Below are 18246 nucleotides of genomic sequence, written 5' to 3'. Positions count from 1 at the left end.
GGATAGGTGAAGATCCTTTCCCAATCTGTTGGTGGTTTTTTTGTCTTATTGATGGTGTCTTTAGCCTTGCAGAAGCTTTGTAGTTTCATGAGGCAACTTTTAAAAGAAAGCATTTAATTGTGACTCGACTATACTTTCAGAGGGTTAGTCCATGAACATCATGGCATGGAGCATGGCAGCAGGTAAGCAGGCATGGTACTAGAACAGGAGCTGAGAGCTCATACCTAATCTGGAAGTTGCAAGCAGAGACCGGGTGTGGGCTTTTGAAATGTCCAACCTAATCCTGAGTGACACACATCCTTCAAAATAGCCACACCCACTTTAACAACACCATATCTTCTAACTCTTCTCAAACAGTTCCACAAAGTGGGGAACAAGCATTCAAACCCATGAGCCTATTGGGGCCCTCCTCAGTGAAGCTACCCACAAGTACCTGAGATGCATATCCTTCTTCATGCAAAGAAACATGCATGATAGAGGTGGAATGGAATCCACCTCCATTTCCTATTATGCAATACCAGATCACTGATTTAGCTCTCATGGTTAGGAATAACGTAGTATAAAATCAGTACATCTGAACTATGGAAAATGTATAATTGTCAAAATGCAGACATCACTGGGTAAGACCACTGCTTCAGAGTCAGAATAGAAAGGTGAACACAGAGGTACAAGGATGCTTTCTCTCACTTTGGTCACATGATGACCTTTTACCTGGCCCTCCCTTTCCTTTCACCTTCCCGAAGCATTGAACCGGTTCTAGTGATAGCCACCAAACACGGAAGAGATTTTGAAGAGAATGGAGGAAAATAATTGCTCTAATTTTTTTTCTTCCAGTCCTGAAATCATTCTTTAACTTTGGAAGCATGAATGTTAAAGTTGCTGAAGAATTATCTATGCCTCTGTCTGTCTCTGTCTCTCTGTCTCTCTCTGTGTCTCTCTCTGTGTCTCTCTCTGTGTCTCTCTGTCTCTCTCTCTCACACACACACACCAGAGAGAGAGAGAGACAGAGAGAGACAGAGAGAGATCTGAACAGTAGCCATGGGGAAAAAAAGAAGTAAATTAAGGCTTACCTCCCTGATTAGAATATGAGACATGTAGGGTGTAGCCACATGGATCACATCAAACACTCTGCAGAGTCCAGTAAAGAATGCTATGGATAACTGTTGCAGCTATCAGTGCTGTGAGCAGGGCTGGCTCTTACTCAGCATCCACACTTGTTACATGAGCAAATGTACAAGGTTGCATGTTTAGCTTGTAACGACAGACAGCTGTAGTACCTACCTATTGCTCAGGCCACATGGCATTAGTGAGTGGTAATAGAGAACATGGCTGAGGATTGACGACATATCTGCTTTCAGTGCTGGAGAGATGGCTCACTGCGCAAGAGCACGGCTGTTCTTGCAGAGAACCTGGGTTCAGTTTCCAGCAACTCCTGTTCCAAGAGATCCAATGCCCTCCTACATGGACACCAGATAGGGATTTGGTGCATAGATACATATACAGGAACATACTCATACACATAACATAAATATTTTAAAAATACCTGCTTCAGCCAGCAATACCCCACCATATCTAAACTGATATTATTTTTGCAATTTTTGATACTTATTTCTAAATTACCATTAAACATATATAGATAAGGCTGACAGCCAAGAAGAAATTCAATAAATTATCCTTGAATAGTTAATATGAACTCTCTCACAGGACACTAACCTTGATCCTTGATCTTCAGATCCTGGAGACATTCTGTCTCTTCAGAAATTGAATGGACACAAACAAGGATCAAGGGATTTTTGAAAAATGAAGAAAACAAGCCACAAACCCAAAGTTGTCTTTTCTTGTATGTCTTAGTGTGTGAAGCCTTTGACTAGATATTCCAGGCCTCGTGATTTCGACATTCAAGAAACTCTTGTGAGACTAAAGCTTTACTGAGTTGCTATGGGAACAGATGCATGTGATATGGCTGGATGAATAGAGGGGAAGTAGCCAAAGTAGAAGAAAATTACATCTTATTAACTGTCTTTCCCAAGGCCTTCCCTAGTAGTAGACTTATTTGAAAATTTGGCAGCAATGTCAGAGAAACGTATTTCTTATTAGCCATCTAGTTCAAACATCAAATATGACTCAGGTGTTGAGTTCATGGGTGGTGCTGTAAAAGTTGAGAAGTAATGAAAGTCCTCCATCACTGTAGCTGATAAATGGCATGGTGACATCTCGTTTTCGTTCCTCCACAGCTTTCAGCAGGACCTTTAATGAGAAGCAATCTTCTTGCATTGAGGTCGTATCTTTTCAGTCCAACTGACTACCCTCTTAATTGGAAGCCACAGTTTAGTAAAATGGCCAGAGGGTGGATGGAAAGGACCCAGGTAGTAGTCATAAGGCAGCCTATTCATCTGGTCAGAAGAACTGCTCAAAATCCTCAAAGGTAGCAAAGTTCCAGAGCAGGCCTTGGAGGTGAAGAAGGGAGGGGATGGAAGATGCACAGAGATGTATCCAGAATGCATACCAAGCAGCAGTTCCTCCCTCGTTCCTGTTTTGAAATGTATTGCTACCGCACCAGATGGAGCTTTCTTGGTTCTGCAGGCTAGAAGCCAGAAAGTACCTCCTTTACCTTTACCAGCTGCCATTTCCAAGTAAAAAGAAATAAAAATCCTTCATGACATCTCGGAGAATTGATGCACAGGGCAATAGCATTTCGTAGGTCCCTGGAGGTGCAATACAATGAAGTTTAAATCAGATTTTCCGGTTCTAGTCTAACGGACTGACTCAGGGTCTGAAATCAGAAAAGCCCGTGAGGACAGAGGGACCCAACGCAGCGGAGTCATGGGTATTTGGGTTTCATTCTGCTGAAGTCAACGACTCATGAAACTGCCTGCTCATATGAAGCAGAAAAGAGACAGCCCTGGGACAGGTTTAGCAGTGAACAAGCTGTATGCAGACTGTAAGTGGCAGGTGTCCATCCTGAAGGAAAAAAACGGTAAAGCAGCTTTTTTTTTTTTTTTTTATGATCTGGTGCTCCCACTGTCAGCGCCAAGGGGTGATGATAAGGGACGGCTTTGAAAAGGGATGGCCCCAGGTTTTATTTATTTCTTTATTTCCAGGCACTAGTAAGTTCATGCTGATCTTTGAAGAAGTAAGTGTCTCCCTTTAAGCACAGTCCTTTGCTGAAAGGATGGACATGGTAGAACCCCACAGCCAGGCAGCCAGCCAGCCAGCCAGAACGATGCCCTTCAGAGGCAGCACCACAAACAGTACTGAAAAAGCTAACAATGTTAGCTCTCCCCTTTCCTAGTTTCCTCTCCCAAAGTCCCCTACACCCTCCTCATGCCCTGCTCCCCAACCCACCCACTCCCACTTCCTGACCCTGGCATTCCCCTGTACTGGGGCATATAATCTTCGCAAGACCAAGGGCCTCTCCTCCCATTGATGACTGACTAGGCCATCTTCTGATACATATGCAACTAGAAACACAAGCTCTGGAGGGTACTGGTTAGTTCATATTGTTGTTCCTCCTATAGGGTTGCAGACCCCTTTAGCACCTTGGGTACTTTCTCTAGCTCATTCACTGGGGGCCCTGTGTTCCATCCAATAGATGACTGTGAGCATCCACTTCTGTATTTGCTAGCTTTATTTATAATAGCCAGAAGCTGGAAAGAACTCAGATGTCCCTCAACAGAGGAATGGATACAGAAAATGTGGTACATTTACACAATGGAATACTATTTAGCTATTAAAAAACAATGAATTTATGAAATTCCTAGGCACATGGATGGATCTGGAGTATGATATCATCCTGAGTGAGATAACCCAATCACAAAAGAACACACATGATAAGTGGATATTAGCCCAGGAACTTAGAATAACCAATATACAATTCACAAAACACATGAAACTCAAGAAGAAGGAAGACCAAAGTTTGGATACATTGTTCCTTCTTAGAATGTGGAACAAAATAACCATGGAAAGAGTTACAGTGTAAAGCTGACATGGAAGGAAGGACTATCCAGAGACTGCCCCACCCAGGGATCCATCCCATAAACAACCATCAAACCCAGACACTATTGCATATGCCAGCAAGATTTTGCTGACAGGACCCTGATATAACTGTCTCTCTTGTGTGGTGAGGCTTTGTTGAAGTTCATACTTAGTCATTTACAAAGTGAGATGTCTTAAGTATTTTAACCCTTCCCTCATTTAAGGTCAGCCTTGAATGCTTTTTCTCTTAATACACTGTAGTCCTACTTTACACATAGGATTCTCAAAAATGTCTCAAGGTGATTGAATTAAAAAAAAAAAAGAAATTGACTTGAAGTTGGATTATTTTTCCCATGGATATATTCCAACTCAAAATAAAGACCAGATCTTGATTTGATGGTCTTTGCCATTGTTTAGTTTCTAAAAGTCAGAAATTGTCATGTGTATTCCAGGAGGAGAGAAACTGGAGCTTTAAAAGTAGACTATAACTAGCTATGTTCTCATTTGGTAGCTCAGAGACTTCTAGGCTTAGGGGCTTCCATACACTATCCAAAGAGTGGAGGTCCGGTCTTGTCTCTCCAGGAGCACCTGACACATTAGGCAGAAAGGAACTGGCAAGGCTGGGGAGAGGGGACGGATGCAGGAAGCTCAAACTAGCATGGCGGATCTGAGCATGTTTTCAGCTGTCCCTATCCTTCGCGTTCTGTTCTCTGGCTTACAGAACTTGTCTCCTGCTCACTCGGAAGTAGGCACAGATGAGACTCCTCTTGCTTTTACCTTGACAGTGGCTTTGCTGCCTCTTGAGTTCCCTGCTAGCCTGAAGTTTGGAGATGGAAACATGATGAGCAGAGCAAATGGTTACGATGAATCTAGCCAATTACTGTTATTCAGTAAAAATGGCTTTTCTCTTGTATTTGCATTTAAAGAACTGTGTGGAGGGTTGCTTTGGGTCGCATAAGAGGCTTTCATTAAATGAGACAATTAGGATGATAGCAGAGATACTAATATTGTTTCGTTAGGACTGTGTTTCAATTCCCTGTTCTATACTGTACGGTAGGATTATGCACTATTCTAGAAACAATGTTTTCTAATTTATTGGACAGCTTGACTTATTTATTTATTTAATTTATTGATAAACTCTTCAGAAAGAAGATATTCTGAAAATAAGCTTTTTAACAACAAAAACAAGGTTGAGCTAGATATGTTTCTTCTTCTTTCTTCTTCTTCTTCTTCTTCTTCTTCTTCTTCTTCTTCTTCTTCTTCTTCTTCTTCTTCTTCTTCTTCTTCTCCTTCTTCTTCTCCTTCCTCTTTTCTCTTCTTCCTCTTCCTCTTCTAGAATGTAAACAAACTTGCACTTGCTGCCTTTGAAGCTATAGATGTAACTGGCTAACAGTATTGGTTGTAAGCCTCAATCCTGAACAATCCTGAGTGAAATTATGGCCCATATGTAGTAGAAGAGTCTAAAATGCTAAGGATATTTGGGTGCAGCTCAAAAACAGACTCCTGCTGTATATTATAACATTGATTGGCACATTTATCATAGGAATATCTGATACCTTTTGAGGGTGGTATATTGGGCCTTCCAACCAACACTGTCAGCCAATTACATCTGTAACCCCAGGGGCAGCAAGTCCCTGTAACACAACCATAAGTGAATAAAGGCAAAGCTTTGTTGTCTGAGGGTTAGAAAAAAAGTTTCAAGGAGGTACACTATGAGCTTGATAGTGCTTTGTTACATTCCCTTGGGCTCAGGTGGCCTCAGATTCCCCATATTCCAGGGCTTCAGTAAACTTAATCTTTGAGGGGTCATTAAGAATGCACACAGAGGTAAACTACTCTCTAAGGTATTTGCATTTTAATACTGTGGGGACTGCTCAAAACACCTGGAAGTTTTTACTATACTCTTTCTAACCAGGGTCTCTTCAGTAGAACTAACCATGAGCTATACTAATTATGATGGCCCTATCTGGTGGAATTTTATTATAGTCTCTTAAACTCTCCCCTGCCCTCAAATTATATACCTTAAATGTCTCCATAAGTATTTCCAAAATCTCTGAATCTAATCTGAATTCCATTCTCCATCTAACACAGTTATAAGTAGGAAGGTGTATTTTGAAAATTAAGTGGGGGTACTTGTGTCTCTAGCTGCATATGTATCAGAAGATGGCCTAGTCGGCCATCATTGGAAAGAGAGACTCCTTGGTCTTGCAAACTTTATATGCCCCAGTACAGGGGAATGCCAGGACCTAGAAGTGGGAGTGGGTGGGTAGGGGAGCAGGGTTGGGGGAGGATATAGGGGACTTTTGGAATAGCATTTGAAATGCAAATGAAGAAAATACCTAATAAAAAATTGGAAAAAGTTAAAAAGAAAAAGAAAATTAAGTGGATTACATGTTTTAGTGTGGCTTTATCAGTTTGCCCATGCCAAACATGATATATTAGTCAGGGCGTCTTGGACCTGCCTTCCACAGAAAGCCCCAGATTATGTACATGGCCAGCTCATGGGGAAGTTTAAAAGGTGAAATTAATCACAGAAGTAAAACAAAAAGGAACTGGGGTATATAGAAAACTCAAATGTTCAACAATACACAGTTAATTAAATTTCATAAACCATCACCACCACATAAATGTGTGTGTGTGTGTGTGTGTGTGTGTGTGTGTGTGTGTTTCATCATCTTAGTGTGACCCATAATTTCTACTATTGTAGTGATTGATCGTGAAGAGCATCCAAGAGAGGACCAAGCCATTTGTGTCTAGAGCTCTGGGAAAATAACTTGAACTGAAAACCTAGAAGATTCTAAAATTAACCTCATAGTGCAGTGGTTAGACCTTTCTGCATGGCAAATGACATCTGTCAGGCACACCAAAAATAGTCTTAATTATCTAAATTACTTTAGTTGGTCAAATTTTGTAAAAGCTATAAAGTTTAGTGAAGAGCTTAACAATCTGAGGGCTCTAAAATGAGCATAATAAAAATGTTCCTGTAGAGAAAGAAAATGTTTTTTTTTTTCAGCATACTTCTGAATATTTGGAATTTTTGGTTTGGGGTGATGTTTAGGCTTTATTTCAGAGAGAATAAGGGATGGGGTGGAGAGAGAAAGAGAGAGAGAGAGAATAAGAGGAAGGGGGGGGGACAAAGAGAGACAGGGTGAGGGAACCAGTGACTCTCTTGGGAAACTGCTTAAAATCAACATGAAGTCTATGTTTTACTAGTAACGTTTGCTAAATTTGAGCTTTTACCACCTGGTATCCAAATGCATCAGAGTTACTGTGAGGAAAAATGGGACTCATATATTAGAATCTGAATAATTTCAAAAGTGTGGTATAAAAAAAGTCAGTTGTATATATGGCCTAACACTTTAAAAAAATCACATTTCATTTGCATATATGCACTCCATAAAACTGCATCACTATCTTTTAAGGACAGCCTGTTGGAATAAGAGTTTAGTTTAGGTTTTCCCAGGTTGTTTTTTTCTACTATACATAGGGAAACACAGTTTTTTCAAATGTCTTGGGTAATAGCAAGGCAAATCAAATGATTAAGACTAATATGATCTTATAGCTACTAAAATAAATGGAAACTTGGAATGTACATGTATTATTCTGAGTGTGTTTGTGTAAATTCAAATAAAAGTCTAAAAGTTACTTCTAGAAGCTCATTTCACTTGCTCCAGTATGTTCAGAGATCTGTGCCAATTGAGAGATTTATTTTTGCCTCCTTTAGACATGCAGCTTCTTTAGCCCTGGGTACCTATTGCACAGATCAGTACTTTCCCAGGGCTTCCCAGAGCCGTACAGCTGGCACTGTCTAGTCTGGAGTGCTTTTTCTGGATTATGTATACAGAACTCCTACCCGATGTGGGTTCCTGGATATTTTTAAGACTGATTGGGACCAAGATTCCCCACTTGAAAACCATATGCTTGATGATTTTCACTATTATGTATTACAGCTTTCATCTTGTAGTGTCCAGGATCCCTAAATATGTTATTCGTTAAATGTCTTAGAGTCCTGCAGTCAGATCACCTATGTTGGGGCTCAGCAACAGTGGACATCTAGATTGTTTTTTTTCAAAGGAAAGAAAAAGCAGGAAATTCAGTCTTAATTTCTTCAAATTAGCTCTCTACTGTAGACATCTCGCTAAGTCATGAGAGTACTGGACAAAGACAGCACAATGGTCACAGGGAAAATCTGGCTAAAAAAAAAAATTGTATCATTTATAAATGTATCAAGGGTGGGGGGAAACAGAGAGAGTAGTTTTGTAAGAAAGGTAGAAAGAACATGACAATCAAATTTCAGCTTTACTCCATAATGGTTTCCTAGGACACAGCCATCATTCACATGAATGTTATCTGTCGCTGCTTTTGTGGTACCGCGGTAGCGTGCAGCAACTGCAGAGAGCCAGGCCATCTGAGATCCACAAAGCCAGAACTATTTATTGTCTGGCCTCAGTACGTTGGTCAACCTCTGAAGTGGGGCATTTGGATCATTATGATCCCAGTCACAGGACAAAAGCCCATTGACGTTTAATACAAACATCAAAACAGCAGCAGCCCTGAGTAAAATCAGAGTGGTGGTATTACTCTTTTGGTTATAGATAATATTTTGTTTGTGGGAAGAGAAGTCCTGTAGATCCATCCATGGATCCCACTTTGTGATCGTACGTTGGAAATACTGGTAGAAAGTGCTGCTCTCTTCAAAACAGAAAGTGTTCTGCAAACAGTTTCTTCCCAAAACACTAAAATTTCATTGGGAATGACATTTCTGTCCTAACTTTAAAAGTCCCCATGACAAACACTGACCTTTAATCCTTTGTGCTGTCTTAGTCCTCATCATAGCAAAGTTATTGTCCAAAAGGTTAGGGTTCATTTTTTTTTCTTTCACTGAAGATGCTATATCATCTGGAAAAGACATGTAAGAATCAATTACTCAGTTAATGTCAGCTAATGGATGTTGAATAAATGCCTGTCACAGTATTATGATAAATGCTATGGAAGATTTGGCCAATGATTAAATATGATCTCTAGCTTTCAGAGTTTTGTAGTCAAGAATGAAGACAGAGTAGGGTGATAGATGAAGGGGAAGTTGTGTGTGTGTGTGTGTGTGTGTTTGTGTAATCTCCATAGTTTCATTGAGGTCATACTATGATAGGCATGAACACAGGATTTCTTATGACTTGAAAATAGAATGTAGCAATACAGTATGTGTTCAAGATTTTGGCGACAGAGTTCCAAGTCCTTTACTGTCCTAACATGCTAATATATAAGTGAAGTCTGTCCCCTAGAGTAGAAAGAAAAAGCTGGTGAGTTCATCAAAGGAAGAAACAACAAAGAGGAAGGGTAACAAACTAACATCCTAGGGTAAAGAATCAGAAAAAGGATCATAAATACCAGTTCTTACAGTTAGTCACTTGGAGATATTGAAGTGAGAATTTCTCATCCACTAAAGTTGACGTAGTAGATAGATATATAATTACACCCACACCTAAGGCAATAATAAATCCTATTAACAATTTAATTAGCCAAGAACATGGGAAGTAGACATTTAGCACCAAAGGAGGAGTGGTCAGAAATTGAAGACAAAACCTTGGCAGTTATTATATTTGTCCAGGACATGGAGAGGAAAATATTTGAAAAACCAAGGAATGAATTTACTTCATATAAACTAGTGCAAAAGAATATTTCATGAGACCAGTGAGCAGGGAAACATACATATGTGTTCACACGTGTAGCTTAAGAAAGGGAAAAACCATGGGAAGATCCAACAGAAGAAAGCAGTAGACTAGGTCTCACATATGGCTGTATTATATAGCACTGGGATACAAACCAGACAGCTTCAGGCCTGTCGCTGTGTAACTTTCCACCACTATCTTACTGCTGCCCTTTAAAGATCATTTTAGGGGCTGGTGAGATGGCTTAGCAGTTAATGGCACGTAATGCTGCGCAGATGACCTGGGTTTGGTTCCCAGCACCCACATGGCAGCTTTCAGCTGCCTGTAACTACAATTCCAGGAGAGCCCAACACTCTCTTTGTCTCATTAGGGTACCTGCATGCATGTGGTCAACTTGAACGTAAACAAGCCCAAACATATACATATAAATAAATAAACCCTTAAACTTAATTCTGACTTCTTTACAGAGATCATTTGTCTTATCATGCCTATTTATTTCTCCTTTTTTTTGTTTCCCCTAGGAATTTATCATATTTCGCTACCCAAAGCAGCCCTTCCGCTGTCATTTTGAACCTCTGGGAAGCTCGCCATCAACAGGATGGGGATCTCGACTCACTCGCCTGTGCCCTTGAGGAGATTGGGAGGACACACACAAAACTATCCAACATCACAGAGGCACAGATTGATGATGCTGACTTCAACTACAGCAGGCAAAATGGACTCTAGTCTGTTACTTCTCCGGAGGCAGCACTAGTGATGGCCTGCTTCAGAGCAGTGGCTTCAAGTGGGGAAGACAGGGCAGATTTCTGCCCTGGGGGAATTTAGAGGGGAACTCAGCCTTTATTGAGAGTCAGTGAGAAATCCTGAATGAAGAAGAGGAATTTGATGTAGGTAAAAACATGTTAACGGTGGGGGGAAAAGAGAATCCCGCTATTTCCTCTGAATCCACACATGGGTAGACATTGGATATGCTCCTCAAATTTGGACTGCAAAGGATAAAAAGTGAAGGTATCTGTAGATACAAGTAGTTTTGAAAACCAGACACACAACAATAAAGCCGGGAAGGGAGAGATTTAAGTGCATGCTTGGAAACAGGTTTTTAATGACTTGCCCCACGGGCCAGATGATCCTGAGACCAGATTTTCAGATTCCAACCAACTGGCATCCCAGAGGTTGGAAATCATAATAAGACTAGCTATCAGAAGTGAAAGCAGATTGCCAACTTATTAGTATGATGTCATCAATGTCAGGGAGGGCATTTAGAATTTAGAATCTGAGTACATAACACCAGCACTTATTATATGAGTCATTTAACAGAGACAAGATCAAGAAGGGAGATAGACATCAAACTAGTTCTTGGTACCTCACCTTCATCCCCCACCCACCCACCCCCGAGACAAAACTCATTTCTCTCCTATCCTGAAAGATTGCAGTATGGAGACAGTAGAGAACATAATTATTCATTTCAATACTGAAACATACTTCCTTTAACTCAACAGAGCAGGACAAACAATCTCTGTTCCCAGCCAAGCAAGCCACTCTAATGTCAGAGTGCTGTTATAATATGACTTTTTCCATGGAGTGTTGATAAGAGAGGCTATACCAGGTCCAGGAAAATATATAGACTACAGATGTCCCAGGCTTTGAGTAAGCGCTGATTTTAGGAGATGGGTAAATAACCCAAGTTCTCCAACATTTTTCACATAAGAAATGTGTTTTGCTGTGTTTTTTGATCCAGATTCTGGAAATCTTCTAAACTTTTGTACTATGCTGTCATAGTATGTTTCAATAGGGCTTTAGGACCTCCTGCCATCGTCTCTCGGAAACTTACCTGATAGCCTTTCTGAGTAACACCTGAGTGAGTGAGTGAGTGAGTGAGTGAGTGAGTGAGTGAGTGAGTGAGTGAGTGAATAAATGCCTCCAAGGAAGAGAACCCTACCACACTTTCCTAGGAACCATACGCATCATTCAGAGAGACTTCTGTGCTCTGACTGCCTAGCCACACCATGTGTACTTTCTCCTTAATAGTATTAACTCATAGCTTTCATTTTAAGTTACACACACACACACACACACACACACACATACACACACACACACACACTCCAATAGTATTTTAGAGAATTGAAATCTGTAGATTATTCACAAGCTTCATCTTATACTTTATGACACTTTTATATTTGAATACATCATTTTGACCAATACCCTGAGAGACTGAAGATGAACAAATATACTCTTCTTCCGGAGGAAGTTTTCAGTAACTGCCCACAAGGAGGACAACCCAAGCCAACCACCTACATTAACTTCCAGGCAGCTAGTTAGCTTTTTTTTTTTTTTTAGGATGATTACGTTTGAAAAAGCATGGTCAGAAATAGGACAAAAGAGAATCCTTGGGAATGAGGACATGACATGCTATTGTTTTTATAGGTCCTTTGTGTGAAAACAAATATTTGCAATCTCTTCCCAAGTGGAAATACCTAAAGACAGGTTGAAGTTATAACCCCGTGGAACAGACATTGAAGAACTCTTGAATGTGTTAGCTATTTTATCTAACGAGCATGTGATATATCAGGTCCTCCATATCACATAAAAGGCTTTGCTGTGTGCAAATCAAAAGAACCCGGGTTGCTTTGCTCAGGAATGAAAGGCTTACTCTATTGAACAAATGATTCATCTTCGAACTGACAGACTTAGTCAGAATGCCATGTCTGGATCAGGAGAACACCATTTTTCCTTAGTAGTCTCAACTTATTTATTCATCCTTGTGAAGAAGAAAGAGAAAAGGCATATAGAACTTCTTGGCATCACTGATAGAGTTTTTGGGAGAAGAGATGTAAATAGTTGACGAGCTACAAACCAGATAGATGATGAACAGTAGGGTCGGGCGCAGGCAGAATCAGCATCACTTGTTAGGTAACAAACCATTTGCAACACACTCTAGAGAGATCCTATATTTACATCTATTTGGAAGATTTTTGTTTTAAATTTCCTACCCTGTCCACTTCTCTTCTTTCCCTTCCAATTGGCCTTATAATTGTTTATATGTTGTGTGAACCTACACACGTTCTTTGTAGATTTTTAACAGCTTTTTTATAATATTATAAACAGATAAAACATTGTAATTGTCCTGGCATCTGTGTAGGTTATTTTAAGGTGAGGTAGCAGGAACAGCATAAAGGTTGATCCCATGTGTCTGCAGTTGTCCCCATTAGATTCAGGTTTTGTGTTCAGTTTGTTTGATTTTTTTTTTTTTGGCTTGTGTTTATAAGTGCACTTGATCATAATATCACATGAGGTAATAAAGGAGGCGTCAACAGGAGTCACCTCACATCCCAGACCATGGTTCAGTGAGGTTCACATTGACTTTTTATGTTTCCTTCTTTATATCTATCTTATTTCTGCTAGGATGCTACACAGGATTTTAAAATAAATATGTCACATTCTGTGGTCTTTGAAGGCCAGGGTTGTGGTATAATATTTTACAATGAAATTTCAAACAGAACCCTGGTCTGTGAGATTTACAGACCAAGGGATTGTGAGTGTCCAGGGAGGGTCTGCAGGTCTCAAGTCTTAGCTCACACTTGAACATGCATTGACTCACTGTGACCTCAAGCTTTTGCATGACTTTCACCTGTCACAGCTCAAATGGCCATCTTGGAAGAGGTTTCCACATTACTCTGGGCGCTAAATTCGGAAGTGTCACTGTCCTGCTGCAAGATAAAACAAAAATTAAAAGTGTCCTTAAATACTTAAATACATAAAATTTTACAAAAATAATCCTACTCAATGCCAAATTTCTCAGTGCTTGGAGACATTAAATCTATACTTTAAATATGAGTTTAAATTTTTGCCACCAAAATGGTGATATCCACAGGCTTGCTAGACTACAGCATCATTACGTTAATTTACGGTCTCTACCACTCCACATACACAGTCTTAGTAGTTTACATTTACATTCTTTAATCCAAAAGGGAACTTGTTCTGTGGTTTTAAATGCTACCTTCGTTCACCAGTGCGGGCGGACTCATAAAACTCAGATGTACTTCCACAAAATTTTATTGGCCTTTTTGTAAGGGATGAAGGGAATTGATATAGCTTCCTTTAAAGAGAGGAACTTTTCTCTTATTTTTATCTCCAACTGCTCTGGTCCTGGTATTTTTTTTTCTTCTTTCTCTTCTTTCATTTGGCTATGAGAAGGACTATTAAGTCCAATCACACAGGGTTCTCTTTGGAGTAAATATCTGGATTTATTACAGTGATTTTGTTTCCTGGACAAAACAAAACAAACAAACAAAACAAACAAACAAACAAAAAACCCTCTAAATATCAAACATGAGAAGCAGAGCTAGAAAATTAAAATGGCGTGAATGGCTTTATACATTTTGACCGAATTTACCTGTGACTTTCAGAATGTTAACAACATCTTTGGATATGTTTCTGTTTTAGTTTTTTCCTTTCAGATACTTTCAGTTTCTTGGTCTGCCTGGCCTCTGTAAATGTGTTGAATGATAGAGCTATCAGGCATGCTAAGGCAACACTCTCTGAGGTCTTTATTCCAGCAGAAATGAGGAAGGAGCTGAAAAGCGTGCCTCTCTGGCCTACTGCGCGGCCCATTTTCATTCTATTGCTCATGAAGCATTGCAGAACCTGAACACTTAGTAACTCCCAAAGCCTGGACTACAGGTGACAGTCATAGCACCTGCGAGAACAAAAGCGTGGGCTTACCGATGGTGACCACATTTTATTAGCCCTTTGGTGTTCATTGTCATAGCGCTGTATTTGAACATTGATGCTTTTGGCCAAGACTTGAATGGCCACCGTTTCAATAGTTGCCACTGTTTTTGTCCGCATAGAGTTTTCCTGAACTACAACAAGCAAAACTGTATTTTGTCAAATGTCACAAGAGTGAAACTGTTACTAATCTTAGACGTGTTGCATATTTTGTGTTTCTTTTCCAAACTCTTTCACTAGCTGCGGTGACAAAGCTGTTTGGCTGTATTGACAGCATGTGGTGTCTTTTCCAGAAGCAACTCTAGGAGAGCCAGTGTCTACTGTGGACTCCTCACATCCCCATTACAGGGTCACCAACAAAACTGAAATGGCAATTTGTCTGCTGTAATTTTTTTTTTCTTCCTGAGAATCAAAGGGGATGGCGCCAGGCCTGGCTATTAGTCACTAGTGTGTAGTACTGTGATCAGAAGTAGGAAGTTTATCGCGCATAGAATAATTGTGGTTTTTGAAGCAGCTTCTCATTGCTTTTATTTTTTCCTTTTGCTGTGAAGATCATGGATGTGGGGTGTCCTCACAAAGTGGGCCTAAGACAGTAACATTGCAACTTCATGTCTTCGAACTTACCATGTATCTGAACCCAAAGATTTAAAAAAAAAAAAATTCAGGAAGCATCCTCGATAGGCCTAAGCTGAAATTCTCCCTGCCCCTTACCAGTATTAACGTCAGCAGGAGTTATATCTTTTTTCCACAAAGTTCCACCATTTAATTCTATTATATATCAGAGAACCTGCTAATGACTTTCGTTTTGGGAATAGAAATATGTGTCAAATACTTTCACTAAAGGCACGGGTATAATGAATATGCCCCTTTGTTTCAAATTTATCTGACTCATTTAAAAAAAAAAAAAAAGAAGAAGAAGAAAGAAAAGAAAAGAAATGATTCAGACCGAAATTCCAGAATTGGGAAAGTTGTACAATAACCTTAAAATCGGATACATTTCTAGTCAGTAATGAACCAACTAGAGTTCTGATGAATGCATGATATTTAAAGGGAATAAGCCAAATGTCATGCCACAACACAAAACACAAGCATTGTGTTTCCCAAAACACAAGCATTCTGCACAAATGTGGAGACAGTAATTCTAATGTTCCTTTGTTGCCAAGCATGGGGAGTGGGAAGATGGAGAATCACCAGGATACACCCACCAGGGCTTCCTGGGAGAAACGCTGAGAACAAAAGCCCCCCCACAAGGGCCTCTCCTAGATGCTTTCTGCTCCCATAGAAAACTTCTCAATAACAGGGAAATACCCAAGTGTCAAAATTCCAGTATTAGGAAAAAGGCTGTCTCCTTCTCTACACCACATGAAGAACAAAATTTCTGTTCTTCGTAACCAGGTCTGATTGGTACACACACTCCAATAAATCATGACCTAGAAGCATTGTCAGCATGGACAGGTAGAGAAATGCTGACTCATTTTCCCTAGCCCAAACTTGGAAATATGGGTGATATATTTCCCTCCTCCTATAAAGGAGAGTTTCAGACCTATTTCATTTTGTTCTGTTTATTTTGGGAAGGTACATGGGGGTGTTCTTTCAAATGATTCATTTAGTTTTTTCAAAACCCATACCACTCTCAATGTTCATTTGATGTGTTCAAAGCCAAAAAAAAATATGAAATAACATTTTAAGCAGAGCTGAACACTAACTCGGACATGAAGCTGAAGGAGTGAGCAAGCCACAGGAGAGGGTCTAAGCGAAGCATGGCCTTGGCTTCATACCACACTTTTTGTGCCTTGTATTATCAGTGTAAATTCTGAATGTTGTACAGTAAATTCTTGGATGGACTCCTTAGCAAGGATGCACCGGCTTCTTTTTTCAGCACATGTACATATCTATAAATATATATACATATATATTTGGTAATGCCAAACAGCTATGTTATATTGTACTGAACAAAATGGCCCGTTTGGATGTTTTATGTAGAGTTTGCAAAAAAACCAAAATGGATGGTTATTGACTTTTCGAGATAAATGTACAGGCATAAATTACTGCTTACCAGTTATTTATGAATAAAGAGTCTTTTCTTGACATTTTAGGATATGATCCATGAGTGGGAATTTGAAATCTCAGTGAGGACTCTGTTCTATCATATTCTGGCAGGCCTTAGGCTATTCTCCTGAGGACAGCTTTCAAATTCTTTAAATGTAATGAAACTCACTTCTTTCTTTGGTGTCAGTAAAACACTGTGGGATGTTAAAAACAAATACTTTTTTTTTCGAGGAATTCCAGGCCACCTAAATACATACTTGCACACATATGTCTATGTATACACACCCCTTTCTTAGGGATACAGCTTAGGGTTTTCTTGCTGAGAAAAGACACCATGACCACAGCAACTCTTATAAAGGAAAAGATTTCATTGAAGTTAGCTTACAGTTTCAGAGGTTTAGTCCATTATCATCGTGGTGGGAATTATGGTGGCAAACAGGAAGACATAGTGCTACAGAAGGAGTTGAGAGTTCTACATCTTGATCCACAGGCAACAGAGATTAACATACTGGTGAGACTTGAGCTTATAAGACATCAAAGTCTGCTCCCCTCGACCCCCAGCCCAGTGACATACTTCCTCCAACAAACTACTAAGGCCATACCTCCTAACAATCCCTATGGTCCAAGCGTTTATACATTTGAGTCTATGGAGGCCATTTATATTCAAACCACCACAGGTACTCCATGGGAATCATAGTCTTTTTTAAGAATATAGGTTTAGACATTCCAAGGAAATCGCACCCTTACCATAATTAAAAATCCTTTTTCAGTCCCCTCAAATATGTTACTTTTATATAGCAGAGAACACGCTCTGTAGGCTGGAAAGATGTCTCTATGATTATGCGTACTTGAGGATGTTCCAGAGGACCTAAGTTCTGTTTTCAACATCCATGACAATTAAATCACAACCGCCTATAACTCCAGCTCTAGGGGATGTGTAACTCACTGTTCTGCCCTCCAAGGGTACCCACATACAGGTTATATACAGACAACTGTGGATATATACACGTAATTAAAAAAAAAAAACCTTGAAAAAGATAGTCTCTGCCTTGCCATAGAAAAACAGGCATTACATAGAATATTTATGAAAAGATAACAGGAAAATATGTATAATGTTAGGCATTCCAACCACATTTGACTGATTGATTTTCTTTTAATGGTATTTAAAATATGAAAATTACCAAGGCACTTAATAATGAAAATTAAGAGGGTTGAACTAAGCTGAAATAATATGGTCTACTCAAAAATATTTTCTAACTTATTTAAAGTAATTTGTGACGATAAAACAAAAATTAAACCAGTAGTTTCCCCAAAGCTATTCACACACACACACACACACACACACATGCCAGTAAAAAATAACAAAAATATTGTTTTCATGGGAGTATAATAGGTTTGGTTGTCATACTAGTTTCATTTGTGACGCTGGAAAATACAAAGAGGCACCATTCTCTTCCACACAACCTGATGCACAGGTTACCGTGGTGTGTGCAGTGAAATCTTGGCAATGGAAACATATGCCTAAACATTTTGGACCATGTAATTCTCCCTCCTCCACCATCTGATGGAACTGGTGGGTGGGCATAGGGTAGGTTTTTCACACTATGTCTGTAAGTTGCTCCAAAGGTTCTCTCTGACTATTGTGAGACTTGGATAGAGATTGGAAGCTGATTTAAAGCGTCTAAGCTACAGGAAAAAAAAAAAAGAGGAGGTGGTTTCACCTAACTTTTTAAAGTGGGGAAATTAGTGCTAAAAGGGTAAAACCAAGCCAAATTTTCAGACTTTTTTTTTTCTGCATAGTTAAAACAAATGAATCTAATAT

At 39.6% G+C, this 18246-nt stretch overlaps 1 protein-coding gene across 9 annotated transcripts in view; it reads left to right on the top strand.

The window, feature by feature from the left end:
• Positions 1 to 16469, top strand: part of Unc5d (unc-5 netrin receptor D) — a 541037-nt gene extending 524568 nt beyond the window's left edge. For 5 of the 9 annotated variants that reach the window (XM_029480897.1, XM_029480896.1, XM_029480895.1 and 2 more), the window contains one exon: positions 10166 to 11009. In XM_029480897.1, coding sequence (XP_029336757.1) covers positions 10166 to 10370 — 205 coding nt within the window. In that variant the 3' untranslated portion in view covers positions 10371 to 11009. Of the gene's footprint in view, positions 1 to 10165 lie in introns of all 9 variants that reach the window. The other 4 variants (XM_021169826.1, XM_021169827.1, XM_021169823.1 and 1 more) reach the window with 2 other exon arrangements.
• The last annotated feature ends 1777 nt before the right edge of the window (positions 16470 to 18246 follow it).

The sequence above is a fragment of the Mus caroli genome, chromosome 8, assembly GCF_900094665.2.
Source record: "Mus caroli chromosome 8, CAROLI_EIJ_v1.1, whole genome shotgun sequence".
Taxonomy (NCBI): domain Eukaryota; kingdom Metazoa; phylum Chordata; class Mammalia; order Rodentia; family Muridae; genus Mus; species Mus caroli.
This window is presented reverse-complemented; position numbering and strand designations above follow the sequence as displayed.